Raw genomic sequence first — 24,708 nt, forward strand, 5'->3', positions numbered from 1 at the left:
CTACCTTTTTCCTTGTATAATCTTTGGAGATCTTGGTCCAACCCCACCCCAACCTCGTATGAACACTTACATTCTGAACCATTCTTGAACATCACAGCAAAAATGTTTAAAACATTTACCTACAATAAATAAATAGCTGCGCAGCAGCTACAAAATAGGAGTTATAAGGTTTTCATGAAGGCTGATCTTGGGCCGCCATCCAAGCACGAATATCTTTATTTAAGAGAATATTTTTGGTGTAGAACGTCTCAACTTCAGGATCTTCCGCTGTGCGAATTTCCTGAGAAACGAAGTTTCTTTCTTTGAGATTGCAATAGGCATATAGCATGAACTTCTGTCAACTTGCATGCTTCTGCTTTATGCACACTTATGAATAAGACTAAGGAAAGAAAAATAATTCTTGGATCTTTTTGGATGCGTTCTGCATTTTGTGCTCATAGTAACACTAACTTGGTGCATTAGTTGACTGTTGGCGTGAAACCTAATTTGTCTTTCTTTTTCCATGTAAATACTCAGCAAGGAGAAGCGAAGAAGGCGTTACAGGTTCTTCAGAAGCCTAATGTTTCAATGGAACTTCAGGTATCATTAAAAACTATTAAGTTCTACTGTAAAGCACCATGCCCTACTTGGCTGAGAACTTCTTAGCCGGAATCTGTGAAATTTTTATTGCTTGAAGTGATGATTCTTTTGTTCTATTACAGTACAAGTTTGCGCCAGACCTCATCATGCTTGATGCATATGAAACTGTTGAGTCATGGATGACCACTAAAAGTTTGAACCCGAGAAAGCTCATTCCTGCAATGATGCGTTATTCAAGTGAACCACATGCAAAGTAATGTGCATCTCTACCTCACATCGAGCTCTGTGATGTTCTTCTTACTGACATGTTCTTCATGACCTTTCGTTTTTATGTGATAAGTTTTTTTTCATTTTAGTTGTATGTTAGTTTTGTGGAGAGGGGGAAGTTGAATTGGATTCTTTTCCATGTGTGACCTACTTTAGTCCTTAAAGAGTTGTCATGTCACAAACGTGCATATAATGTGCGTCCTAGCCTATCTTAGTTTACTGATGCTTCAACTTCGATAATCTTTCCTTTTAGGAGACCTTATCTGATTTCTTGATGCAAGATCAAGAAGGCCTAGAATCCAAGAAATCAACAAGTACAAGAATCCATTTAAGATTAGGATTTCTTTTCCATAAAGATTAGGATTTCTTATTTCCTCTTTTAGTAGGATTATATTCGTAGTTCATGTCAAACTATGATTGATAGTTGGTATCCCATTCCTATTAGAATTCCTTTTCCTATTTTAGTTAGAATGGGCTTTTCTTAACCTTATTCTTAGTCTAGTTCAATTAGGATTAATTTTCCCTAGTCTCATCAATTTTACTTATTGTAAGGCCTACGTAAAGGGCTCAATATGCTGAAAATAAAGGTTAGAGATTAGTTTTTCTAAGCTCTTGCTTCAAAAACGTGATTTCTCTTTTGGTTGGCTCGTCTTTCTTTATTCAACGCTTCTTGCAATCTTGCGGGATTGAAGAACGTGTGAGTAAGGTTCTTTTCATTTTACATTCTTCTTACGTGAGTATTTTCGCTATTTTTGTGAAAAAATTTAGCGGGGTTTTGTTTTTTGTGCTTGAGAGGTACGAAACCTTGAAAGTACATCAATTTGGTATTCGAGCATAGGTTCCAATTTTGAATTCTTAGTTTACTATCTTATTCGTCATGTCCCCAGACAAGCTAGTAGCAAGTTCGGGATTCTCTCTAATCGATCTTCAATTAAAAATTCAAAAATTAAGAACTACAGTCTTTGAACGAGACGATGAAGAAATTAAAGTGCAGCTAAATGGCCTGAAGTAATCAATGGAGAATTTGATTGAATTAGTTGAATGCTTGGTGGTTCAAAATCAGCCACCAAATCTATCACAACGCTTATTACCTCCACCACCACGACCACCCAGTGTTTTGGAAAGCGTTAAGCGCAAAAAAGCGACGAGTCCTCGCTTCACCGAAGCGCGCGCTTTTTTCATGTGAAGCGCAATTTAACACATAAATAAAAAAAATAAAGTAGGCATAGATAAATGGCTAAGAACTCATTAAAAATAACATATTAAGCAAATATTTCAATTCTTGAATCAAAAAGCAAATAATAGATACTAAAACTAGATAGTGAATAATCCTCAAAAGTCATAACATATTAAGCAAATGCAAAACAAAATCACAAAAGGAGCAACATCCTATTCTTCAACAACATCTCCAAACTCTTGAAGTGTCATCATGTTCGAGTTATTATATTGGTCATCATCATCTTCTTCTTCATTGGAGGCTTCATTAATTAGGGTTGTACTTGTACATGTACTTGTACTTGTAGATACTCTTTCTTTCCTCCTTAAAGTACTTCCCCTAAAACCATAGACATTCTCTTCAACTCCACTTGCCATAGCAACATGACCAAAAGTGAGACCTTCTCCTTCAAACACTTCATCTTCTTCATGATTTTTGGGGCCTCCGGTTAACCATTTATTTGCTTCATCAATGTTATCCAATAAAATTGGATCAATGATATTGCGAGCTTTGTAACGACGAGCCAATGTTCTATTATATTTTACGAACACGAGATCATTGAGTTTCTTTAGCTCAAGCCTGTTCCTCTTCTTAGTATGAATCTGCATAATAAGATGTGGAAAGTAATTAAGAGGAGTACTTAGGATAATTGAGATAAACTTTAATTTAGTAATAATGTAATATAGCTTCTCACATGTTCATAAACACTCCAATTTCTCTCGCATCCGGATGAGCTACAAGTTAAGCTTTGAACGCTAATAACAAATTGTTGCAAGTTTGGAACTTCATAACCAAATTGCATCCACCATTCAACTGTAGAAGTATTATTTTAGAAGTTAATAACTTAAAAGTTAAAGCTCTTAAGAGTAAAACAATTGAAAAAACTTGCTCACCTGGTGCCAATTTGGTTCTGCCTCTAATGGCCGAAGCTAATCCAAGAATTCCATCGGCTTGCATATACACACCAAGCTCTTGCCCTATTTTGTCTTGCATCGCTTCATCTGGCACCAACTTCGCAACACATGCATGATACCCCTTCCAAACGTCTAAATCTAAAGTCTTGTTCTCATTGTTTGTGTAAAACAATTCGGGGTTCAAAATATGCCCTGCTGCATGTAAAGGTTGGTGAAGCTGATCATCCCACCTTTTATCAATGATTTCAAACACTCTCTCGTATTTCCTCCTATCATGATCTAATGCCTTCTCAATAGCTTCTTTAGTCCTATCCATGGCTTCATAAATGTATCCATTGGTGGTTTTTTCTCTCCATCCACCAAACGAAGTACAATAACCAAAGGATTACCAACTTTAAGTGCATGAATAGTGTCATTCCAAAAATATGGACCAATAATAAATCTCGCAACTTCTTTCCCAAGAGCTTCATTTGCATAGATACTCTCACTCCATTCGGTTGACAAGAACAAGGTTCGCAAATTTTGCTTTTGCAGGTAAAAGCTATGCAAGGTCAAGATAGCTGTTCCGAATCTTGTCTTAGCCGGTCTTAGCCGGTTTCACCAAATTTCTTTGTTTTGTGTATCTCCTCATCATGTTCAACAACAACGACCTTTGACTAATGTAAGAATGTATCTTGATCGCCTTAGAAAAAATTGTAGGAAGTCAAATTTCATAGTTAAGTATAAGCAATTAACATGAAGGTTAAAAACTTAAAATAGAAAATAAGAACCACTTGTTCACCTGTAGAATATGGGGCTAACTTGAAAGTGTCACCAAACATCAGGTTGATACAATGTGCAGCACAAGGAGTCCAAAAAATATTTGGGAAAACTTCTTTCAACATGTCACCCACTTTTTTATTCCCACTTGCGTTATCAGTAACAACTTGAACCACATTTTCCGGTCCAACTTTCAATATTGTCTTCTCAAACAAGTTGAACATTTTATTGGAATCGGTTGAGGAGTCACTAGCATCATAAGATTCAAGAAACACACTACCTCTCGGAGAATTCACCAAAACATTAATGACCATTTTTCCATTTTTTGCAGTCCATTTGTCCATCATAATGGAACAACCATATATTTTCCATTGCGCCTTATGCTCCTCAACATTCTTGTTTGTCTTCTCCACCTCCTTTTTTAGACAAGGAACTCTTACTTCGTGATAGGTAGGGGGCTTCATTCCTGGGCCATATTGGCCTACGACCTCAATGAATTTACCAAAACTATCGGTGTAATTCACACAATTAAAAGGTAGCCCCGCATCATACATCCACCTTGCAAAAGCATCTACAGTGCGCTCCCTTAAATTCTTCCTACAAGAATCTAAGTCAATAGCTTCACCCTTTCTCTTTTCATTTGGTTTTTGTGAGAAAAAAAGATTAAGAGGACCTTTCACATTGCTACCGGCGGTGGATGATCCACTTCCACTTATTGAATTCTTTCTTTGAGATTTAGAGGGAGGTGGCCTCATTATATCATTGACTTCAAGGTCATCCTCATCCATTTGACTATCTTCATCAATAAGATTAATCATAGATGCTCCATGGCTCATTGGATTTTTTAACTCATTTTTTTTCTCAACATACTCTCTAATTTCTTTATTAATAGTATCCGGAACACTTGGACAATCTTTGACATCTCTAAAACCACCGATTAGATGTCTGTTGTGACGATGTATTCCACCGTTATAAATTTTTTGACAAAAGATACATTGCACTCTTGTGTTACTATTGCCAACTGCAACTCCATACGCCCAAGCTGGATCTCTTTTTTTTTGGCTTGATGCCATTGAATAATAAAATTAAATTTACTACTATCAACAACCAAAAAAAAAAAACCATAACAGTTAATTTTGACGAACCAGAATAGTGAGCGCTAGCAGAAAAACAGAGCAGAAAACAGAAAAACAGAAAACAGAGCATAAACCAGAAAACAGAGCATAGTTTTAGGGCACAAAAAGAGCAATAAACCAGAGAACAAAGAGTAATTTTAGGGCACAAATCAGCGCTTAAAATCTGAAAAATTTGAAAGAAGAAGAGAAAAATAGGGCGGAAGAACAGTCATAAATTAGATGTGTAGAACAGAGCAATAGAAAGTGAAAAAAATAGAAAGAAAAAGAGAAAAAAAGGAGTCGAACAGAAGAAGAAGAAGAAGTCGTTGGAGCAGCAGTCGTCGCTGGAGTTGGAGCAGCAGAAGAGCGTATGTTTATTTGTTAACAGATGGTTTATTTGCCAAAAGTTTTTAAAAAAACCCTAGCAGTTGCCTTCACGTCGCTTAAGCATGCTTTTTTGCGCCTTTTCCATTGAGGCGCTTCTCGCTTAAGCGGTTAAAGCGTGCGCTTTTTAAATGTGAGTCGCTTTTGTAGCAGAAAAGCGCTAGCCCAGCGCCTCGCGTCGCTTCAGCGCTTAAAGCGTGAAGCGAGTGCTTTTAATAACACTGCGACCACCTCCACCACCACATAACATACCAATGCTATCACCACGTCTACCACTTCGATATCCACCACTTCAACCACAAAGAACAAGATATATTGAGCAAGTTGAAGCTGACCAAGGCGTAAGAGTACCAAGGTCCCATGCCGAATATGATAAATATACAAATAATCAAGGGCATGAAGAGGACGACACTGAAAAAGACCATTATCAAAGAGATGAGGAACATGCATTGGATCCACAAGTTGAGAATTTACCTCCGAAGTTTTGTGATGATCCTTTGGAGTATCCAGCCATGTGTGTCTTTGACTTTCTGCTTATCAGAGATGCTCAACACAATATTGACTTGATTGTTGGCGCTATCATTCCAAACAAGTCAACATACTGCGTTAATCCTAAAGTCCATAAAAATATGCATGAATTAGACGAAGGATTACCTAAAATGAGTGGATAATGGAGAGTTTGAGGTTTATTGGAGAAACAAGATGTCTTCACCTCATAAATATGTATGGCCATCATTAAAGTGATTGTTGGCGTACAAGCATCGCAATCGATGCAGTCTCAAGTAGAGCGTTGATCTCTATGCTTAATTCAAAGCTAGACATGGAGTTGGCTAAGTTTCATTTAGTTCTGGCATCAATAACTTCATATTGTAAGTTGAAGTTTTAGAGTCAACATAGAAAGATTACATGGAGAAGACTTGGTAAAAAGTTGAAACTTAGAAAGTGAGATTTAGTTCGACTACATTCTAAGTTCTCTTACTACGTGAAGAAGCTCTATGATAAGCTAACAAGATGTAATTTAAAACCTAGTGAGCATTGAGTACCTATTCTTTACTATAGCAATTCTTGCGCCATTTAGACTCGAGGACGAGTCTTTTTTAGGGGTGGGTGTCGATCGGTTATTATTAAAGTACGTTTCAGTTTATCGGTTTTCGGTTTTGTAATATTAATAACCAAATCAAACCAAAGTATTTACGGTTCGGTGCGGTTTTTTCAAAGTTCGGTTTCGGTTATTTTGCGTTTATTTTTTCGGTTTAAGTTGTAGAAACAACAAGTATTTACTGTTCGGCCAGCCTAACAAATTCTCAAATTGCTGACTTGCTGTTCGGCCAGCACAATGGCAAATTCTCAAACTGCTGACTTGCTGTTCGGCCAGCACAGTGGCAAAGACAGCCCAGCTGTCGCAAATACTTTACAAAATGAAGAGCAAACTACAAAGCTCGACAATAACACTAATTTGAAACAACACTATAAATGAAACCAAGGCACGTTGACAATTGATGTTGAAGAAAACTCTATTGAATTCTTGGACTGTACAAAGATGAGTCTTTAACAGAAAATTTAGAAGAAAATTTATATGGAGAACAAGCACAGTAGCACACAGACTAACATTAAAGTTCGACCATATAGTATAGAGAACAAGCACACAGACTAAATACCGCACATTTCAGCAGTGGCAAACTAGTCCAAAATAGTTTAACACAGTGGCGTATTTCAGCACATTTCAGAAGGCGCAGCAGTTGGCGACGACGAGTCGCAGCAGTCGGCGATGGCGAGTCGCAGCAGTTGCACAAGAAGAAGAAGTGAAGAACCCTAAATCTAATTTTAATTTTTGATTTACGTTTGGCCGTTTGGGAAATGGGAAGTGAGTAAGTGACTAAGTGTATTTTACTGATGTAGAGTATTGGGCTTTAGTGGTAATAACTATCAGTAAAGGTATTGGGCTTCGGCGGTTCAGCCTATAATGGGTAATAACTAATACCCAAAATTTCGGTTTTTTGGTTAAACCGAAAACCGAAACACCAAAACTGTTAACCGCACCGAAAAGCCGAAAATTAATAATTTAAAAACCGTGCACCGACCGAAAAATCGAAACCGAAAAACCGAAATTTACGGTTCGGCCGGTTTCTTCGGTTCGGCCGGTATTATGCCCACCCCTAGTCTTTTTCAACCAGGGGAGAATGATGCAAGGTCAAGAAGGCCTAGAATCCAAGAAATCAACTAGTCCAAAAATCCATTTAAGATTAGGATTTCTTTTCCATAAAGATTAGGATTTCTTATTTCCTCTTTTAGTAGATTATATTTGTAGTTCTGGTCAAACTAGGATTGTTAGTTGGTATTCCAATCCTACTAGAATTCCTTTTCCTATTTTAGTTAGAATAGGCTTTTCTTAACCTTATTCTTAGTCTAGTTCAATTAGGATTAGTTTTCCTTAACCTCCTCAATTTTACTCATTGTAAGGCCTCTATTTAAAGACTCAATATGCTGAAAATAAAGGTTGGTGATTAGTTTTTCTAAGCTCTGCGTTCAAAAACGTGATTTCTCTTTTGGTTGACTTGTCTTTCTTTATTCAACGCTTCTTGCAATCTTGCTGGATTAAAGAACGTGTGGGTAAGACTTTTTTCATTTTACATTCTTCTCACATGAGTTTGAAGAACGCTTTCGTTAGTTTTGTGAAAAACTTTAGCGAGGTGCTTTTTTCTCTTTTTTTGTGTGCTTGAGAGTTGCAAAACCTTGAAAGTACATCATTTCTGGTGATGTTCCTATTTCACTTCCTTTCCTCCATGGGGGTGCATAGGTTTAGAAGTTTCCTTTAACTGATAGGTCAATAGCAAGTTATTGTTAGTGGAGGTTTCTCCGCTTCTTGAGCAAATGGGATGAGAGGGAGGGCAATTTTGACAGTCAACTAAACCTTGGCTACAGGGCACGGGTGAGGATTATATATTATTTCCTGATATTGAGACTACGTCTATGACTGATTGTCACTAATCTACTGTTTCTAGGACTGTGTTGTGTTTTTTTTTCCTGCAAATTGGTCATAACAGAGATTAAGGTCTATGACTTTGCTTCAATTGATTGGCATCTAATTGATTTGAACTCCTAGTAACCACAAGTGACATCTATTTGTTGTATACGAATGATAAATAAACAAATATTTAAATTTTTCCCTTTTCAACTACGAAATCTTTTACAATAAACCCTTGTGGTCCGGCTCTTCTCCGGAAACCCCGCATAGCGGGAGTTTAGTGCGCCGGGCTGCCCTTTTATTTCACACAATTTAACATGGGACAGGAGTTGGTAGAGTCTTGGTTTGTGTCTTGGCTGTCACTCATTACCAAAAATTTCAGGTGCTTCCCCAAGAAAAGCCATCTGTCATGTTCATTAAGCGCATGTTTTAGACTAAACGAATTAGATTTCATAGAGTAATGTCCTTGTATATTTTTCTGTATAATAATGCTTTATTTGCAACTACATTCCAATCCTACTGGTTATGGGATGCCATTCAAAAAGTTGTCTAATTTACATTTTACTATGCAGTTGCTGAAATTTAAAATATACATGAGAACATGTGCTAATATGTGAAAATATTCTAGAGATATTCTAATCAATAAGAGGTAAAGATAGAATTCGCAACGACCTTATATCCTGGTATTTTTGGAGGTTTGTTTCTCCTGTTAACTCGTCTCTCCTGTTGTGTGAGAAAACAAGAAAATAGAAGGATAAATGATATATTGATGACTTGTTTATACAATATTTCATATTTTTATGTGTCAGTCACTTTTAACCCTTTAGTATTTTACTATGAGGGGTCGTTTGGTTGGAATACGATTTATACAGGTATAAGTTATGCCGGTATAAGTTATATTGGGATAAGTTATGCTGGGATTGTTGTTTATTCATTGTTTGTTATGTTGTATTAAGAATGACAATTGCATAATTTATAAGAAGAAAATATAAGTTATACCGGTGTTAATTACCCCCACCTTGTATAAGGTATAAATTATCCCAGTGTTAAAATTAACACCGGAATAACTTATACCTGGTTTGCTAACCAAACAGAGTATTAAGGTGGTATTAAATTTTTATACCACCCTTATACCTTCTTGTACCTCATACCAAACGACCCCTAATAGTCTAACACTACTGGACTATAGTAAAAGGAATGAGTATTCATATGCCGACGCCAACTTGTTTGGAATCAAGACATAGTTGTTGTTGTGTAGTCTAACACTACCACTAAAATTCTGACATGTTCCTTGAAGCAAGGTGGGCAAATCTACCTGAGTTTGCATACTCTGAAAACTCAAAAACAAGTGGTCAAACGAAAACTTGCCTAAGTATGTGTTTGGAAAGCTCCATGGAATTGGATTGTAATTATACAATTTAGCTTGTTTATTCAGCCAAGCACTTGGTCAACATTGAATTGGTTGTAATTAAAGGAGTGCAATTACACCTCCAACTCCCCCCCGGGGGGGGGGCCCCGGGGGGGGGGGGGGTCACTAATTGGTGGTAATTACATGCTGTAATTACTTTTAGGTGATTTTTTGTTATTTTTACAAATATAAATTACTCCTTAATACTTTTATTTTTCTACTCTTGTTTTCTTGTTAAACATACTCCAAATCTAATCATTAGTGCAAATATTTGTTTATAGATAATACTTTCACACACACACGCATATATATATATATATATATATATATATATATTGTATAATCATGTTAAAAATGAAATGAATTTTTAGTTATTGATTACGTTCACATGAGTTGGTTGAAATTTTTTGAGTTGTAACTGGTTTTATTATCAATTAATTAGAACTAAAATTTATTCTTTCGAGAGATACCATTTGCTGTTTGCAATACTAGTTATTCAATTGTAATTCTTTTATATTTTCAATAGGAAATATGTATTAATTACCTAATAATAATGATGATCTAATATTTTTAGATTTAATTGTTTTGAAATATACCATTGGATGTTTGCAATATTAGTTATGCAATTATAATTATTTAATATATTTTTGACGGAAAATTGTATTTTATGTTACCTAGTAACAACAACATACCCAGTATTATCTCACACCGTGGGGTTTGAGGAGGGTAGTGTGTATGCAGACCTTACTGCTATCTTGTGAGGATAGAGAGCTGTTTCCAATAGACCCTTGGCTCAAGAAAGCATAAACACCACATTAATGAAAATATAGACAAGAAGGGACAACACCAAAAAAGCCATATAAAAGCAGAATAAAAGCAACAAGATAGTAAGGTGATCAACAATGAAAGAAAACAACAGTTAGTCATAAAAACCTACTACCAACAGAAAGTGAGACTGCATGCCAATACTACTGCTGTGCCATGTCTTGCCTAATCACCTCGCTCCACCTCTTCTTTGGCCTACCCCTACCTCTCCGTAGGCCCTCCAATGTTAACCTCTCACACCTCCTCACCGGGGCGTCTGTGCTCCTCCTCTTCACATGACCAAACCACCTAAGCCGCGCTTCCCACATCTTGTCCTCAATAGGGGCCACACCCACCTTGTCGTGAGTAACCTCATTTCTAATCCTATCTAACCTGGTGTGCTCGCACATCATCTCAACATCCTCATCTCTGCTACCTTCATCTTCTGGACATGAGCGATCTTGACTGGCCAACACTCAGCCCCCATACAACATCGTCAGTCTGACCATCACTCTATAGAACTTACCTTTAAGTTTCGCACCTTCTTGTCACACAAAACACCAGAAACGAATCTCCATTTCATCCATCCCGCCCCAATACGATGTGTGACATCTTCATCAATCTCCCTATCCCCTCAATAATAGACACTTAAAACTTCCTCTCCTAGGAATGACCTGCGAGTCCAGCCTCACCTCCCCTTCCCCCCCTTGAGTCTCACCACTGAGCTTACACTCCAAGTATTCTGTCTAGTAAATAATTTAATATTTCTTAGATACACATATATTTGTCAGCCGTTGAAGCTCATTTATTTTTTCATATTAGAAAACATATTTAATTTTTAAAAGATTAATATCCAGTTTTAATTAAAAATCTCTAGTTATGCAATTACCACTGTAACATGTTGGTAGTAACAATGTAATTATGTTATTGTAAACAAACAAGTCATTGAATTTACGAAGTTGTGTAATTACTACATTGTGTAACTACTAGGTGTTTAAACTCACGCTGTCAAAAAACCTGCTTGAAAGTATTTGTAAATATTCTGATCATTGGAATCTCATAGTAAAAGTTGCCGGAACGATCGGAGAGAAGTGGTAGCGCTGGCATAGCCATCAGAAAAGAGGTGCTGTGCTGTAGGAGCAATTTTTGAAAAAGAGGTTTAATGTTGTTGGACAATCACCGTAAATATGCAACATGTGGCCGAAAAGGTCACTAGAAATAGGGAAGAATGGTAGATTATGGCTGGACAAGGTGTGGCCTGAACGTCCACGAGAAAGAAGGGCAAAAAAGGAAATTATGAAAAGAAATAAAATTTGATCCGGCAAACATAATCCTACCTATACCGGTAGGCAAAAGTTACATAAGCCTCGACTAGAATTGTAAATGCTTTGGTACCATGTAACATAGAGATGACTTAATCATGCAAGATACTTATTTATAGGTGTCAAACAAGATACACATGATATTTGTTCAACGTGGGACAATATCTAATTTAAAACACAAATGCTAATACTGAACATTCTATTAGTGATTGTATAATGGCTGATGGTACCCTCTTTAATATCTGGAGTACTTTTGGTTTGTGATATTACAATGTTATTTGCAATTTACTCAAAATTTCTGCTGAAACCTGAGTGGCGGAAAGCGACAAAAATGTTGTGGTTTGCTTTTGTTGATTCGGGGCTTCTTGCTATGCTACAACACTATGTAAATCCATTTTGATTAGTAATATATACAAACAGAAAGATACCGGCCATCCTTGTTCATAGTGGTGGGAAGTTCTCTCGAAACTACTTGGTCAAGGGTTCAAGGCTAGTAAACGGTTTCAAAAAAAAAAAAAAAAAAAAAATACAAACAGAATGATAGATCCATTTATCTATACTATCCGATTTGGATTTTGATATCTAAAAAAGAATCGATTTCATTCAATGTTTGATTCAAAGAACTGCGCTTAGCGCACACTCGGGCTCATGGAACGGCTCTGCTGCAATGGATGGCAGAGGGTCTGTAGTACCCAAAGCACTGGAGTGATCCAGTAGCGGGGAAGGGGCCTAGAAGTGCCTACTACTAGACCATACTACACTTGGCTCTACACATATACACGCCTGCTTCTTCTGAATTAAAGGTGGACTTGAGAAGGTAAGGCAGTGTTTAGTAGCTACCTTGCCAAGTTCTTGTAGCGGTCACTATGGTATCTTTCGTAGGAAGGCTGGAACTCGCTTAAAACATGAAGCTTTATGGGCTAGAAACACCAATAGGCCTTACCATCTAGGTTTATTTTGTCATTTTGTGAAGCAAACATTTTTTGCTGGGTTTTTGTTAGGATTTCATACGGTTAAGTCTTTCTAAGTATCCTGTGTTATAGTGTTTCTGTAGATCAAATGGCTTGAGCCTTCAACTTTCAGAACTTTAAGGTGATCTGGATATTGTGATTCTTTACTTATTTAGGAGAAGAATTGAAAAGCTTTGATTCATCTTTGTTCTCTTTGTTTCTTCTGTGAATTCTCCTTGACTTGTTGCAAAGGGCATAAATTCATGTTGATTTCCATATATCTTATAATTTTTTTTCGATAAGTACTTGATACTTTATACTAGAGGAAAAAATAAACTGCACAAATCTCATCCAATCATCTAGGATTCTACAGAAATTGAAGACTTTTGTGTGCTCTAGCAATATATGTGGAATAGCAGTATGTCATAATGTGCAGCATGAGTTTCTTCACTCTGAAGGCCCTCCTTTTCCTTCTTTTTCCCGCATTCAAGATATCCTTTATCTGCCTAGTCTTTGTATTTGTCGGTTAATATCAGTTCTACCATTTTTTATGAGATCGTTTCTACCGTATGCCACCTGCAGGAATGAAACTCATGAAGTAATCAAGTACCTGGAGTATTGTGTTCATCGTTTACAAAATGAGGATCCTGGCGTTCACAATCTGTTACTTTCCTTATACGCCAAAAAGGTTCAAGTTATTTAGCTTTTGCAATGCTCATCTGGTCTCATATGTGCATGCGGGATTTATCCATCTTTCCATTTTCTTTGAGATTTTTTTAAATATGCAAATAATAACCCATCCACGATATCTTCGAATGCTCTGTCTGCATCTAATTTTACGCATTTACAGTTTATAATCTTTCACATTCATCTTTCTTTCCTTTTTCTGTTGCAAACGTGAAGAAACCACGGAAAAATTTAAGCATTATGTTAATATTCCTATCTATAGCTATTCATCTTGAAAAATTATTTTTTATTTCATTTTGTTCATTCATAGTTTATTTAAATTTATAAAAGGTAGCTTACACTTCACCGTAACAAGATAAACAAATGTTACTTGCACGAACTGGGAGAAATCAGGACTGCTTTGTTTACATGATCTGCTTTATACTGTGATGCTGCTTAATTATTTTTCTGTTCAACACATTTTACAAGTTATACTTTGCAAGAATTGGGAGAACTCAGGACTTCTTTATGTGCTCTGCTTTTTCTTCTGTACCGCGTAATTAGTTATAACTTGGTATTTCTTCGTCAGAGGAGTGTTGGATTATCTTAGTCCCTGAAGCAAATTAATTCCAAGCCAAAAGAAGTTGGCCAATGGAGAATTGACACAAGGAATCAGGGCCTACCTCCATTTATAGGAAAGGGGCACATATTATATAGGTCTATTTTGCTTTGGGGTAAATTTTGATCTTTTATCATGTAAATGTGAATATAAGTCATTAACCATAGCTTTCAGGAGAATCAGGAATGCCTTTGTGCACTCAACAACTTGCTAGATGTCTATTTGCATGCTTGTCAAGCAGAAATATGCCTTGTGCCTTATTTTTCTCACTCACTTTTTTCTTTGCAAGTAGGAAGATGAGAGTGCTCTTCTGCGTTTCCTAGAATGCAAGGTTGGTAAAGGGCAGCCAGGTGGCCCTGAATTCTTTTATGATCCCAAATATGCGCTTCGCCTTTGCCTCAAGGAAAAGAGAATGCGAGCTTGTGTTCATATATACAGCATGATGTCTATGCATGAAGAAGCAGTTGCTCTAGCACTACAGGTTCTGTTTCAATACTGATTGCTCTTTGTGTTTGCTGGTAGTCTAATGGTTCTTTTAACCTTCCTGCTTATATTCTGCAATTTATGACTACATTAACTATTAAATTAGCTGATTCCGCATAGTGGAAAATTAGCTTAAAAAGAGCTAGTTGATTTGTCATCAACAACAACAACCAACCAGTAGTTTCTCACAAGTGGGTCTAGGGAGGGTAAGATGTACGTAGCCTTACCCCTACTCCTGGAAGAGCAGAGAGGCTGTTTCTGATAGACCCTCGGCTAGAGAACAACCGAAAAAGAAAAGGTAATTGCAACAAGTAGGAATAACAACAAGATAAAATAAGATCGAATCCAAGAATGCAGTTAAACTATGTGTAGTAATAGTTTTAATATCATACTAACACTAATGCTAGCGAACTGAGTAAGACAAAGAGAAACGCTCGACTACCTACGAACCTTCTACCATATCTTTGACCTCCACACCCTCTTGTCTAGGGCCATGTCCTCAGTCAGCTTCAGCTGCGCCATGTCCCGCTTAATAATCTCTCCCCAAGACTTCTTAGGCCTACCTCTACTCTTCCTACCAACCACTGAGGCTAACCTCTCGCACCTTCTAACTGGTGCTTCTGTATTTCTCCTCTTAACATGTCCGAACCATCTCAACCTCGCCTCCCGCATCTCATCCTCCACAAGAGCCACTCCTACCTTTTCCCGAATAACTTCATTCCTAATCTTATCCAACCGGGTATGCCCACACATCCACCTTAACATCCTCATCTCAGCTACTTTTAACTTCTGGGTATAAGAGTTCTTGACCGGCCAACACTCTGCTCCATATAACATAGTCGGTCTAACTACAACTTTATAGAACTTACGTTTAAGTCTCAGCAGCACATTCTTATCACACAAGATACCGGAAGCGAGTCTCCGCTTCATCCATCCTGCTCCGATACGATGCGTAATATCTTCATCAATCTCCCTGTTACCTTGTATTATAGATCCAAGGTACTTAAAACTACCTTTCTTGGGGATGACTTGCGTGTCAAGCCTCACCTCCTTATCCTTTTCCTGGGTACCATTGCTGAACTTGCACTCCAAGTATTCCGTCTTTGTCCTGCTCAATTTGGTCCTTCAGCCTCTCGTTAACACCACCCTGCGTCTCGTCAATTAAGACTATGCCATCAGCAAATAACATACACCATGACACCTCACCTTGAATGTGCCTCGTCAATGCGTCCAACGAAAATAGAAATGAACTAAGAGCTGATCCCTTGTGCAATCCCATCACAACCGGAAAGTGTTCCGAGTCTACTCCCTCTGTCCTAACCCAAGTCTTAGCTCCATCATACATGTTCTTAATCACCCTAATGTAAGCTACTAGCACCCCTTTAGCCTCCGAGCATCGCTAGAGCACCTCTCTCGGGACTTTGTCATATGTGCAAGTCCTTCTTCATCTCTATACCGTTCTACCAATCTCCTCACAAGGTGAATGGATTCCATAGTCGAACGCTCCGGCATGAAACCGAACTGGTTCTCAGAAATGGACACACTGGTCCTCACCCTCACTTCAACCATCCTTTCCCAAATTTTCATCATATGTCTAAGCAACCCCTTATAGTTATTGAAACTTCGGATATCTCCCTTGTTTTTATATAGCGAGATCATCGTACTCCACCTCCATTCATCGGGCATCTTCTTCGTCATAAAAATGACGTTGAACGGCTTAGTGAGCCACTCTAAACCTGCCCTACCCGCATTATTCCAAAATTCCATAAGGATTTCATCTGGCTCAGTAGCTCTACCCTTGTGCATCTTACGCAGAGCTCCCTCGACCTTCTCTACTCTTATGCGCCTACAATACCCGAAATCCTGGCGCATCTCGGAGTGCTCCAAGTCGCCCAGCACGATGTCCCTATCACCCTCTACCATCTTCGTCTAATCTGAGCCTCTTTCATCAAAACTCTACCTTCTATCTTTGATACACTTTACTTGATCTAGATAATAGGCCTTCCTCTCTCTCACCTTGGCTAGTCTGTATAGCTTCTTGTCCTTGCCTTTGGCCCCAAGCTATTCGTACAAACGCCCAAATGCCGCAGTTTTAGCTATAGTAACCGCTAACTTCGCCTCTTTCTTAGCCCTCCTATACCTCTCCAGGCTCCCATAGCCAACAATTTCCCCCCCCCCCCCAACTCCTGCACTTTGTCATTAGTCAAAGCACCCCACCTGATTCTGGGTTGACCATACACAACCCTCTTCTTCCTCTTCCTCACGATCTCTAAGTCCATCACCAATAACCTATGTTGAGTCGTGAGATTCTCACTTGGTATAACCTTGCAACCCCACCTCTCGCTGGAATGTGACCAAGTGCTCCTCCCTCTTCGGAAAACACGAGTTAGCAATCACAAAATCAAAGGCTTTAGGATAGTCCAACAACGAAGTACCTCCCCCGTTCCTAAATCCAAAGCCAAAGTCAAAGCCACCATGCACAGCGTCATAACCCCTAGAGGTCGCCGCAATGTGACCATTGAAATCACCTCCTATGCTTAACCCACTTGAGGCGCGTAAGCACTAATCACGTTTAAAGTAGACTTTTCCGCAACCAGCTTAATAGCCATCAGCCTGTCGATCACCCTCCTAATCTATGTTGCTCGGACTCTCCAAAAATATTGCCGCACCCGTGTCGGATCCTCCAAAAATGCACTACTTTTGGAGGATCCGACATGCACCCGTCAACATTTTTGAAGAGTCCGAGCAACATAGCTCCTAACTTATACCACTAGCTCCCTAAGTTCCCTGTCAACCAAGATACCTACCCTATTCTTACCCCTCTCGCGTCTTGAGTACCACAATTTAAACCTATCAGCATCTCGCGCCTTCGAACCCACTCATCTTGTCTCGTGAACACAAGCTATGGTGATCTTCCTCTTCTGGAGGATCTTTGCTAACTCTATAGACTTCCCCGTCAAAATACCTATATTCCGGGACCCCACTCTCAACCTAGGGACTCCCTTGCCACTTTTGCCCCCCCCCCCCCCCACCTCACCCGAGGACATGACCTTATTCTACCATCACTCACCCCAACCACTATAATCTAAGGAAACTTAAGCTAGAACTATCCCTAAAACAGAAAAAGGATTAAACTAAAGGAGGGAGGTCTAGCACTTATAGCTCTAACCACTAGTGATAACAATAGATATATAAAAGAAGGCCAACAGAACAGCTACTAAGAATCCAAATTACAGTCCAGAAATCCCTAAACATTTACTAGCAAGAAAGGTATTCAGGCAGATGCACTAATTAATTGTAGGCAAGAATTAGGCTTAAACTATCGCAAACTAATTGGATACCAACAAGGAAGACAGAAATATTGATCGATCAACAGGAGGTACCAACTCCCGATTAGTGCGAAACCTGGGTGAATCATCGTAAATGTCAAGGCCACACTGCCGTAGTAACCTAGTCGATTTCCCGCTGCCACCAACCGGTTTTGACGTCCGCCGCACGCTCTGATCCGATAGTGAATACCTGCAAACACAGAAGGGGGAACCAAAGAAATTGTCCTGTTTTCACTTATTCTATTGTTTGCTGGATGTTTAGGAGTTTCTAGAAATGCACATTCTGTTTCGATAATAAAGCAAGAAACCAAAATTTGAATTTACATAAAATGATTAGATCAATTTAATATTCGTATTTAATATGGAAAAATCAAATTCTATATCTAGAACATTGGCACAATATTGTTGTGAAGCTGAAGAGTTCGTCTGATCACTGCTCAAAATAGTGAAGCAACTTCAAAAATGGCCTTTCACTCTCTGCTTTCTCTCCTCAAGCTGATTTGTCATGTTAGCAATTTTCATGCATCATTTATTGTCCTTTGGGCTTAAGCTGAATGGAAGAGTGGAAGGGATGAGGTTGGTCTATTAACTGTTGCTTGACACATGCATAGGAAAACAAAACAAGTCAAGCACAAGCTTTACTTGTTACATACACTAAATAAAGAGAAAAAAGAAAGTGTAAAATCCAACAAAATTTATCTGAGTGATTTCTTCCTTATTTATTTGTATTCAAGTTGTTGCTCCAAAAATTAAGGCCATGGTGGAGTTTTAAGGTGTATGTATTATGAAAAATGACATATTTTCATTCTAGACAAACAGCGTTGAGCTAATCATATAGTCATCAAATGTCCACACTTTGATTGCTTGGATCACATCTAAACATTCCTTTCTAATTTCTACTGCCACGGATTGTTTCGTCTTTTCCTTTTGGTCCCAATGCTTGATGTAGACTGAACTTGTTTCTTTTATGATTCTAATTTAGTCCTAAATACCAAGGTTTGTTTTGCTTTATTTGCTTACTGATATTTAGAATTATTGTTTAGGCTTTGTATTTATTTTTGAAAGTAACAATATGCTTTCAAGAGTATTTAAGCCAATGTTTCCAAAGGAGAATTTTTTAAGAAAACACCAACATCTACTGGGTTTTAAGCACGGTGCACACTTTAGCGATATAAGATGCGGGAGAAGGAAAAAAAATAAAAAATGTATGTGTTACGCAGAAATTCTATGCTTCACCTATAGATCCTGTCAGGTTTTGGCATCACTTTCAAAAACTTTTCTATAAGTCTTTAGTGGAGAAGACACCGTTCACAACTTCCTTTAATTCAATAGGTTGATCCAGAGCTTGCGATGGCTGAAGCAGACAAGGTTGAAGATGATGAGGACTTGAGGAAGAAGCTTTGGCTTATGATTGCTAAGCATGTCATTGAGCAGGAAAAAGGAACCAAAAGGGAGAATATAAGAAAGGCAATTGCTTTTCTCAAGGAAACTGATGGTCTATTAAAGATTGAGGACATCTTACCCTTCTTCCCAGACTTTGCTCTAATTGATGACTTCAAGGTAAGTTCCACTGGCTTAATACTTCACTGCTTCTAATATTTATTGGTTTTAATCCTTTATATTTCATCATTGGAAAGTTGTAATATAGCTTACCAGATAAATTACAGCCTCACCTTAAATATATCTTTTCCCTGTCAAAGGAAAAATAGCATAGATAGCTGCTTCTGATCAACCAGTTGAAGTTTTAAAGGTAAAGTCAAAGAAAATAATAAGGAAGAAAAGAGATGTGGAATTTAAGAGCAACTGGTAGGTCTCAATGAGAAGTTTGATGGTCCTGCATGTGCTGGTTGACAATGTGAGAATGCACCGGAGAAAAATCTATTTATTGATATTTTGTTTAATTATAATACAGTAAGCCCTATTTATACAATACATATCATACGCCTATTCTATGTGGGACTAGGACTAATTCAAATTATGTACATAACTATCTAACACTCCCCCTCAAGCCGGTGCATACAAATCATATGTACCGAGCTTGTTACATATGTAACTATTACAAAGACCAGTAAGAGACTTGGTAAAAATATTTGCAAGCTGATCATTGGACTTCACAAACTTTGTAGCAATATCTCCTGAGAGTATCTTTTCTGTGACGAAGTGATAGTCAATTTCAATGTGTTTAGTTCTCTCATGGAACACCGGATTTGATGCAATATGAAGGGCAGCTTGGTTATCACACACAAGTTCCATCTTGCTGACCTCACCAAATTTCAACTCATTAAGCAATTCTTTGATCCAAACTAGCTCACATGTTATCACAACCATTGCTCGATATTCTGCTTCTGCACTAGACCGAGCAACTACATTCTGTTTTTTGCTCTTTCACGATACCAAATCACCTCCTACTAACACACAATATCCAGACGTAGAATGTCTATCAGAAGGTGATTATGCTCAGTCAGCATCTAAGTACCCAACAATTTGCTCATGGCCTCGATATTCAAACAATAATTCTTTTGTCTGGAGCTGATTTTATATATCAAAGAATGCGAACAACTACATCCCAATGACTATCAGGGAGAATCCAGGAACTGACTTACCACACTCACCGGAAAGGAAATGTCAGGTCTAGTCACTGTGAGGTAATTTAATTTACCAACCAGCCGCTTATATCTTGTAGGATCGCTAAGAGGCTCCCCTAGTAGAAGTTTAGAATTCGAGTCCATAGGAGTGTCAGCAGGTCTACAACATGTCATTCATGTCTCCTCAAGAATGTCTTAAGGCATACTTCCGTTGTGAGATTACAATACCTGAGCTAGACTGAGCTATCTCAATACCTAGAAATACTTTAATCTGTCTGAATCCTTAGTCTGATAGTGCGGAAAGAGATGTTGCTTCAACTTAGTAATACCATCCTGATCATTACCGGTAATAACAATATCATCAACATAAACCACCAGATAAATACTGAGATTTGAATTAGAATGCCGATAAAACATAGAGTGATCAGCTTCACTATGAGTCATGCCAAACTCTTGAATAACTGTGCTGAACTTACCAAACCAGGCTCGAGGAGATTGCTTTGGACCATAGGGGGACCGATGCAACCGACATACAAGGTCACTAAACTCCCCCTGAGCAACAAAACCAGGTGGTTGCTCAATACAATGTTGTGAAAAGCGCTTGCTTCAGCGCTTTAAGCGTGAAGCGAAGTGAGGTGCCACTCTGTCGCTTCTGTAGGGTGAAGCGTAGCAGGTAGGTTGAAACGTCCGCTTTTGTCAAAAAAGCAAGAAGCAATGGAAGCGCTCACTTTTGTCTTTTAAGTCATTGATAAATAAAAAAGCTCAGTTTTTTTTAATAAATCAGCGAGCAGCAGAGCAAGCAACGACTAGGGTTTCAATTTTCAAGCCAGGTATGTTTGAAGTGACCAGGGTTTCAATTTTCACCGAAGCGAGAAGCGCGAAGCGAAGCACACGCTTTTTTCATGTGAAGCGCAATTTAACACATAAATAAAAAAAATAAAATAGGCATAGATAAATGGCTAAGAACTCATTAAAAATAACATATTAAGCAAATGTTTCAATTCTTGAATCAAGAAGCAAATAATAGATACTAAAACTAGATAGTGAATAATCCTTAAAAGTCATAACATATTAAGCAAATGCAAAACAAAATCACAAAAGGAGCAACATCCTATTCTTCAACAAGATCTCCAAACTCTTGAAGTGTCATCATGTTCGAGTTATTATATTGGTCATCATCATCTTCTTCATCGGAGGCTTCATTAATTAAGGTTCTACTTGTACATGTACTTATACTTGTAGATACTCTTTCTTTGCTCCTTAAAGTACTTCCCCTAAAACCATAAACATTCTCTTCAACTCCACTTGCCATAGCAACATGACCAAAAGTGAGGCCTTCTCCTTCAAACACTTCTTCTTCTTCTTCTTCTTCTTCTTCTTCATGATTTTCGGAGCCTCCGGTTAACCATTCATTTGCTTTATCAATGTTATCCAATAAAATTGGATCAATGATATTGCGAGCTTTGTAACGACGAGCCAATGTTCTATTATATTTTACGAACACGAGATCATTGAGTTTCTTTAGCTCAAGCCTGTTCCTCTTCTTAGTATGAATCTGCATAATAAGATGTAGAAAGTAATTAAGAGGAGTACTTAGGACAATTGAGATAAACTTTAATTTAGTAATAATGTAATATAGCTTCTCACATGTTCATAAACACTCCAATTTCTCTCGCATCCGGATGAACTGCAAGTTAAGCTTTGAACTCTAATAGCAAATTGTTGCAAGTTTGGAACTTCATAACCAAATTGCATCCACCATTCAACTGTAGAAGTATTATTTTAGAAGTTAATAACTTAAAAGTTAAAGCTCTAAAGAGTAAAACAATTGAAAAAACTTGCTCACTTGGTGTCAATTTGGTTCTGCCTCTAATGGCCGAAGCTAATCCAAGAATTCCATCGGCTTACATATACACACCAAGCTCTTGCCCTATTTTGTCTTGCATCGCTTCATCTGGAACCAACTTCGCAACACATGCATGATACCCTTTCTAAACGTCTAAATCTAAAGTCTTGTTCTCATTGTTTGTGTAAAACAATCCGGGGTTCAAAATATGCCCTACTGTATGTAAAGGTTGATGAAGCTGATCATACCACCTTTTATCAATGATTTCAAACACTCTCTCATATTTCCTTCTATCATGATCAAATACCTTCTCAATAGCTTCTTTAGCCCTATCCATGGCTTCATAAATGTATCCCATTGGTGGTTTTTTCTCTCCATCCACCAAACGAAGTACAATAACCAAAGGATTACCAACTTTAAGTGCTTGAACAGTGTCATTCCAAAAATATGGACCAATAATAAATCTCGCAACTTCTTTCCCATGAGCTTCCTTTGCATAGATACTCTCACTCGATTCGGTTGACAAGAACAAGGTTCGCAAATTTTGCTTTTGCAGGTAAAAGCTATGCAAGGTCAAGATAGCTGTTGCGAATCTTGTCTTAGCCGGTTTCACCAAATTTCTTTGTTTTGTGTATCTCCTCATCATGTTCAACAACAACGGCCTTTGACTAATGTAAGAATGTATCTTGATCGCCTTAGGAAAAATTGTAGGAAGTCAAATTTCATAGTTAAGTATAAGCAATTAACATGAAGGTTAAAAACTTAAAATAGAAAATAAGAACCACTTGTTCACCTGTAGAATATGGGGCTAACTTGAAAGTGTCACCAAACATCAAGTTGATACAATGTGCAGCACAAGGAGTCCAAAAAATATTTGGGAAAACATCTTTCAATATGTCACCCGCTTTTTATTCTTACTTGCGTTATTAGTAACAACTTGAACCACATTTTCCGGTCCAACTTTCAATTTTGTCTTCTCAAACAAGTTGAACATTTTATTGGAATTGGTTGAGGAGTCACTAGCATCATAAGATTCAAGAAACACACTACCTCTCGGAGAATTAACCAAAACATTAATGACCATTTTTTCATTTTTTGCAGTCCATTTGTCCATCATAATGGAACAACCATATATTTTCCATTGCGCCTTATGTTCTTCGACAATCTTATTTGTCTTCTCCACCTCCTTTTTTAGACAAGGAACTCTTACTTCGTGATAGGTAGGGGGTTTCATTCCTGGGCCATATTGGCCTACGACCTCAATGAATTCACCAAAACTATCGGTGTAATTCACACAATTAAAAGGTAGCCCCGCATCATACATCCACCTTGCAAAAGCATCTACAGCGCGCTCCCTTAAATTCTTCCTACAAGAATCTAAGTCAATAGTTACACCCTTTCTTTTTTCATTTGGTTTTTGTGAGAAAAAAAGATTAAGACGACCTTTCACATTGCTACCGGCGGTGGATGATCCACTTCCACTTGTTGAATTCTTTCTTTGAGATTTAGAGGGAGGTGGCATCATTATATCATTGACTTCAAGGTCATTCTCATCCATTTGACTATCTTCATCAAGAAGATTAATCATATTAACTCATTTTTTTTCTCAACATACTCTCTAATTTCTTTATTAATAGTATCCAGAACACTTGGACAATCTTTGACATCTCTAAAACCACCGATTAAATGTCTCTTGTGACGATGTATTCCACCATTATAAATTTTTTGACAAAGGTACATTGCACTCTTGTGTTACTATTGTCAACTACAACTCCATACGCCCAAGCTGGATCTCTTTTTTTGCTTGATGCCATTGAATAATAAAATTGAATTTACTACAATCAACAACCAAAAAAAAAAACCATAACAGTTAATTTTGACGAACCAGAATAGTGAGCACTAGCAGAAAACAGAAAACAGAGCATAGTTTTAGGGCACAAAAACAGAGCAATAAACCAGAAAACAGAGCGTAGTTTTAGGGCACAAAATCAGCGCTTAAAAAGTGAAAAAAAATTGAAAAAAGAAAAGAAAAATAGGGTAGAAGAACAAACATAAATTAGATGTGTAGAACAGAGCAATAGAAATTGAAAAAAATAGAAAAAAAGGAGAAAAAAAGGAGCCGAACAGAAGAAGAAGAAGAAGAAAAAGAAGAAGGAGAAGAGAAGAAGAGAAGAAGAGAGAAGAAGAAACTTACAGAGAACTGGAGAAGAAGCAGTCGTTGGAGCAGCAGTCGTCGCTGGAGTTGGAGCAACAGAAGAGCGAGAAGAAGCAATCGTTGGAGCAGCAATCGTCGCTGGAGTTGGAGCAGCAGAAAAGCGTATGTTTATTTGTTAACAGATGATTTATTTGCCAATTTTTTTTAAAAAAACCCTAGCAGTTGCCTTCACGTCGCTTAAGCATGCCTTTTTGTGCTTTTTCCATCGAGGTGCTTCTCGCTTAAGCTGTTAAAGCGTGCGCTTTTTAAATGTGAGTCGCTTTTGTAGCAGAAAAGCGATAG

General features: G+C 37.8%; 2 protein-coding genes across 4 annotated transcripts in view; one reads left to right on the plus strand and one right to left on the minus strand.

The window, feature by feature from the left end:
* LOC107826915 (vacuolar sorting protein 18) overlaps positions 1–24,708 on the plus strand; it is a 58,159-nt gene that overhangs the window by 25,990 nt on the left and 7,461 nt on the right. For all 3 annotated transcript variants that reach the window (XM_075240700.1, XM_075240699.1, XM_075240701.1), the window contains 5 exons: positions 517–579; positions 702–832; positions 13,266–13,371; positions 14,261–14,449; positions 19,113–19,340. In XM_075240700.1, the coding sequence (XP_075096801.1) occupies positions 517–579; positions 702–832; positions 13,266–13,371; positions 14,261–14,449; positions 19,113–19,340 (717 nt within the window). The remainder of the gene's footprint in view (positions 1–516; positions 580–701; positions 833–13,265; positions 13,372–14,260; positions 14,450–19,112; positions 19,341–24,708) is intronic.
* LOC107813063 (uncharacterized) lies at positions 2,592–3,355 on the minus strand. The gene is made up of 2 exons (XM_016638269.2): positions 2,956–3,355; positions 2,592–2,875 (listed from the first exon to the last, which is right to left on the minus strand). The coding sequence occupies exons 1-2, from the start codon at positions 3,290–3,292 to the stop codon at positions 2,724–2,726; spliced, it is 489 nt and encodes a 162-aa protein (XP_016493755.1). The 5' UTR covers positions 3,293–3,355; the 3' UTR covers positions 2,592–2,723.

The sequence above is a fragment of the Nicotiana tabacum genome, chromosome 20 (assembly GCF_000715075.1).
Source record: "Nicotiana tabacum cultivar K326 chromosome 20, ASM71507v2, whole genome shotgun sequence".
NCBI classification, from domain to species: Eukaryota; Viridiplantae; Streptophyta; class Magnoliopsida; order Solanales; family Solanaceae; genus Nicotiana; species Nicotiana tabacum.

What these genes read in the sequence shown, in the direction of transcription:
- LOC107813063 (XM_016638269.2), bottom strand. Translation starts at nt 3,292, where the DNA reads ATGGATAGGACTAAAGAAGCTATTGAGAAGGCATTAGATCATGATAGG. An exon ending in CAGAACCAAATTGGCACCAG is followed by an intron (nt 2,876 to 2,955) that starts GTGAGCAAGTTT and finishes ATACTTCTACAG; the next exon opens with TTGAATGGTGGATGCAATTT.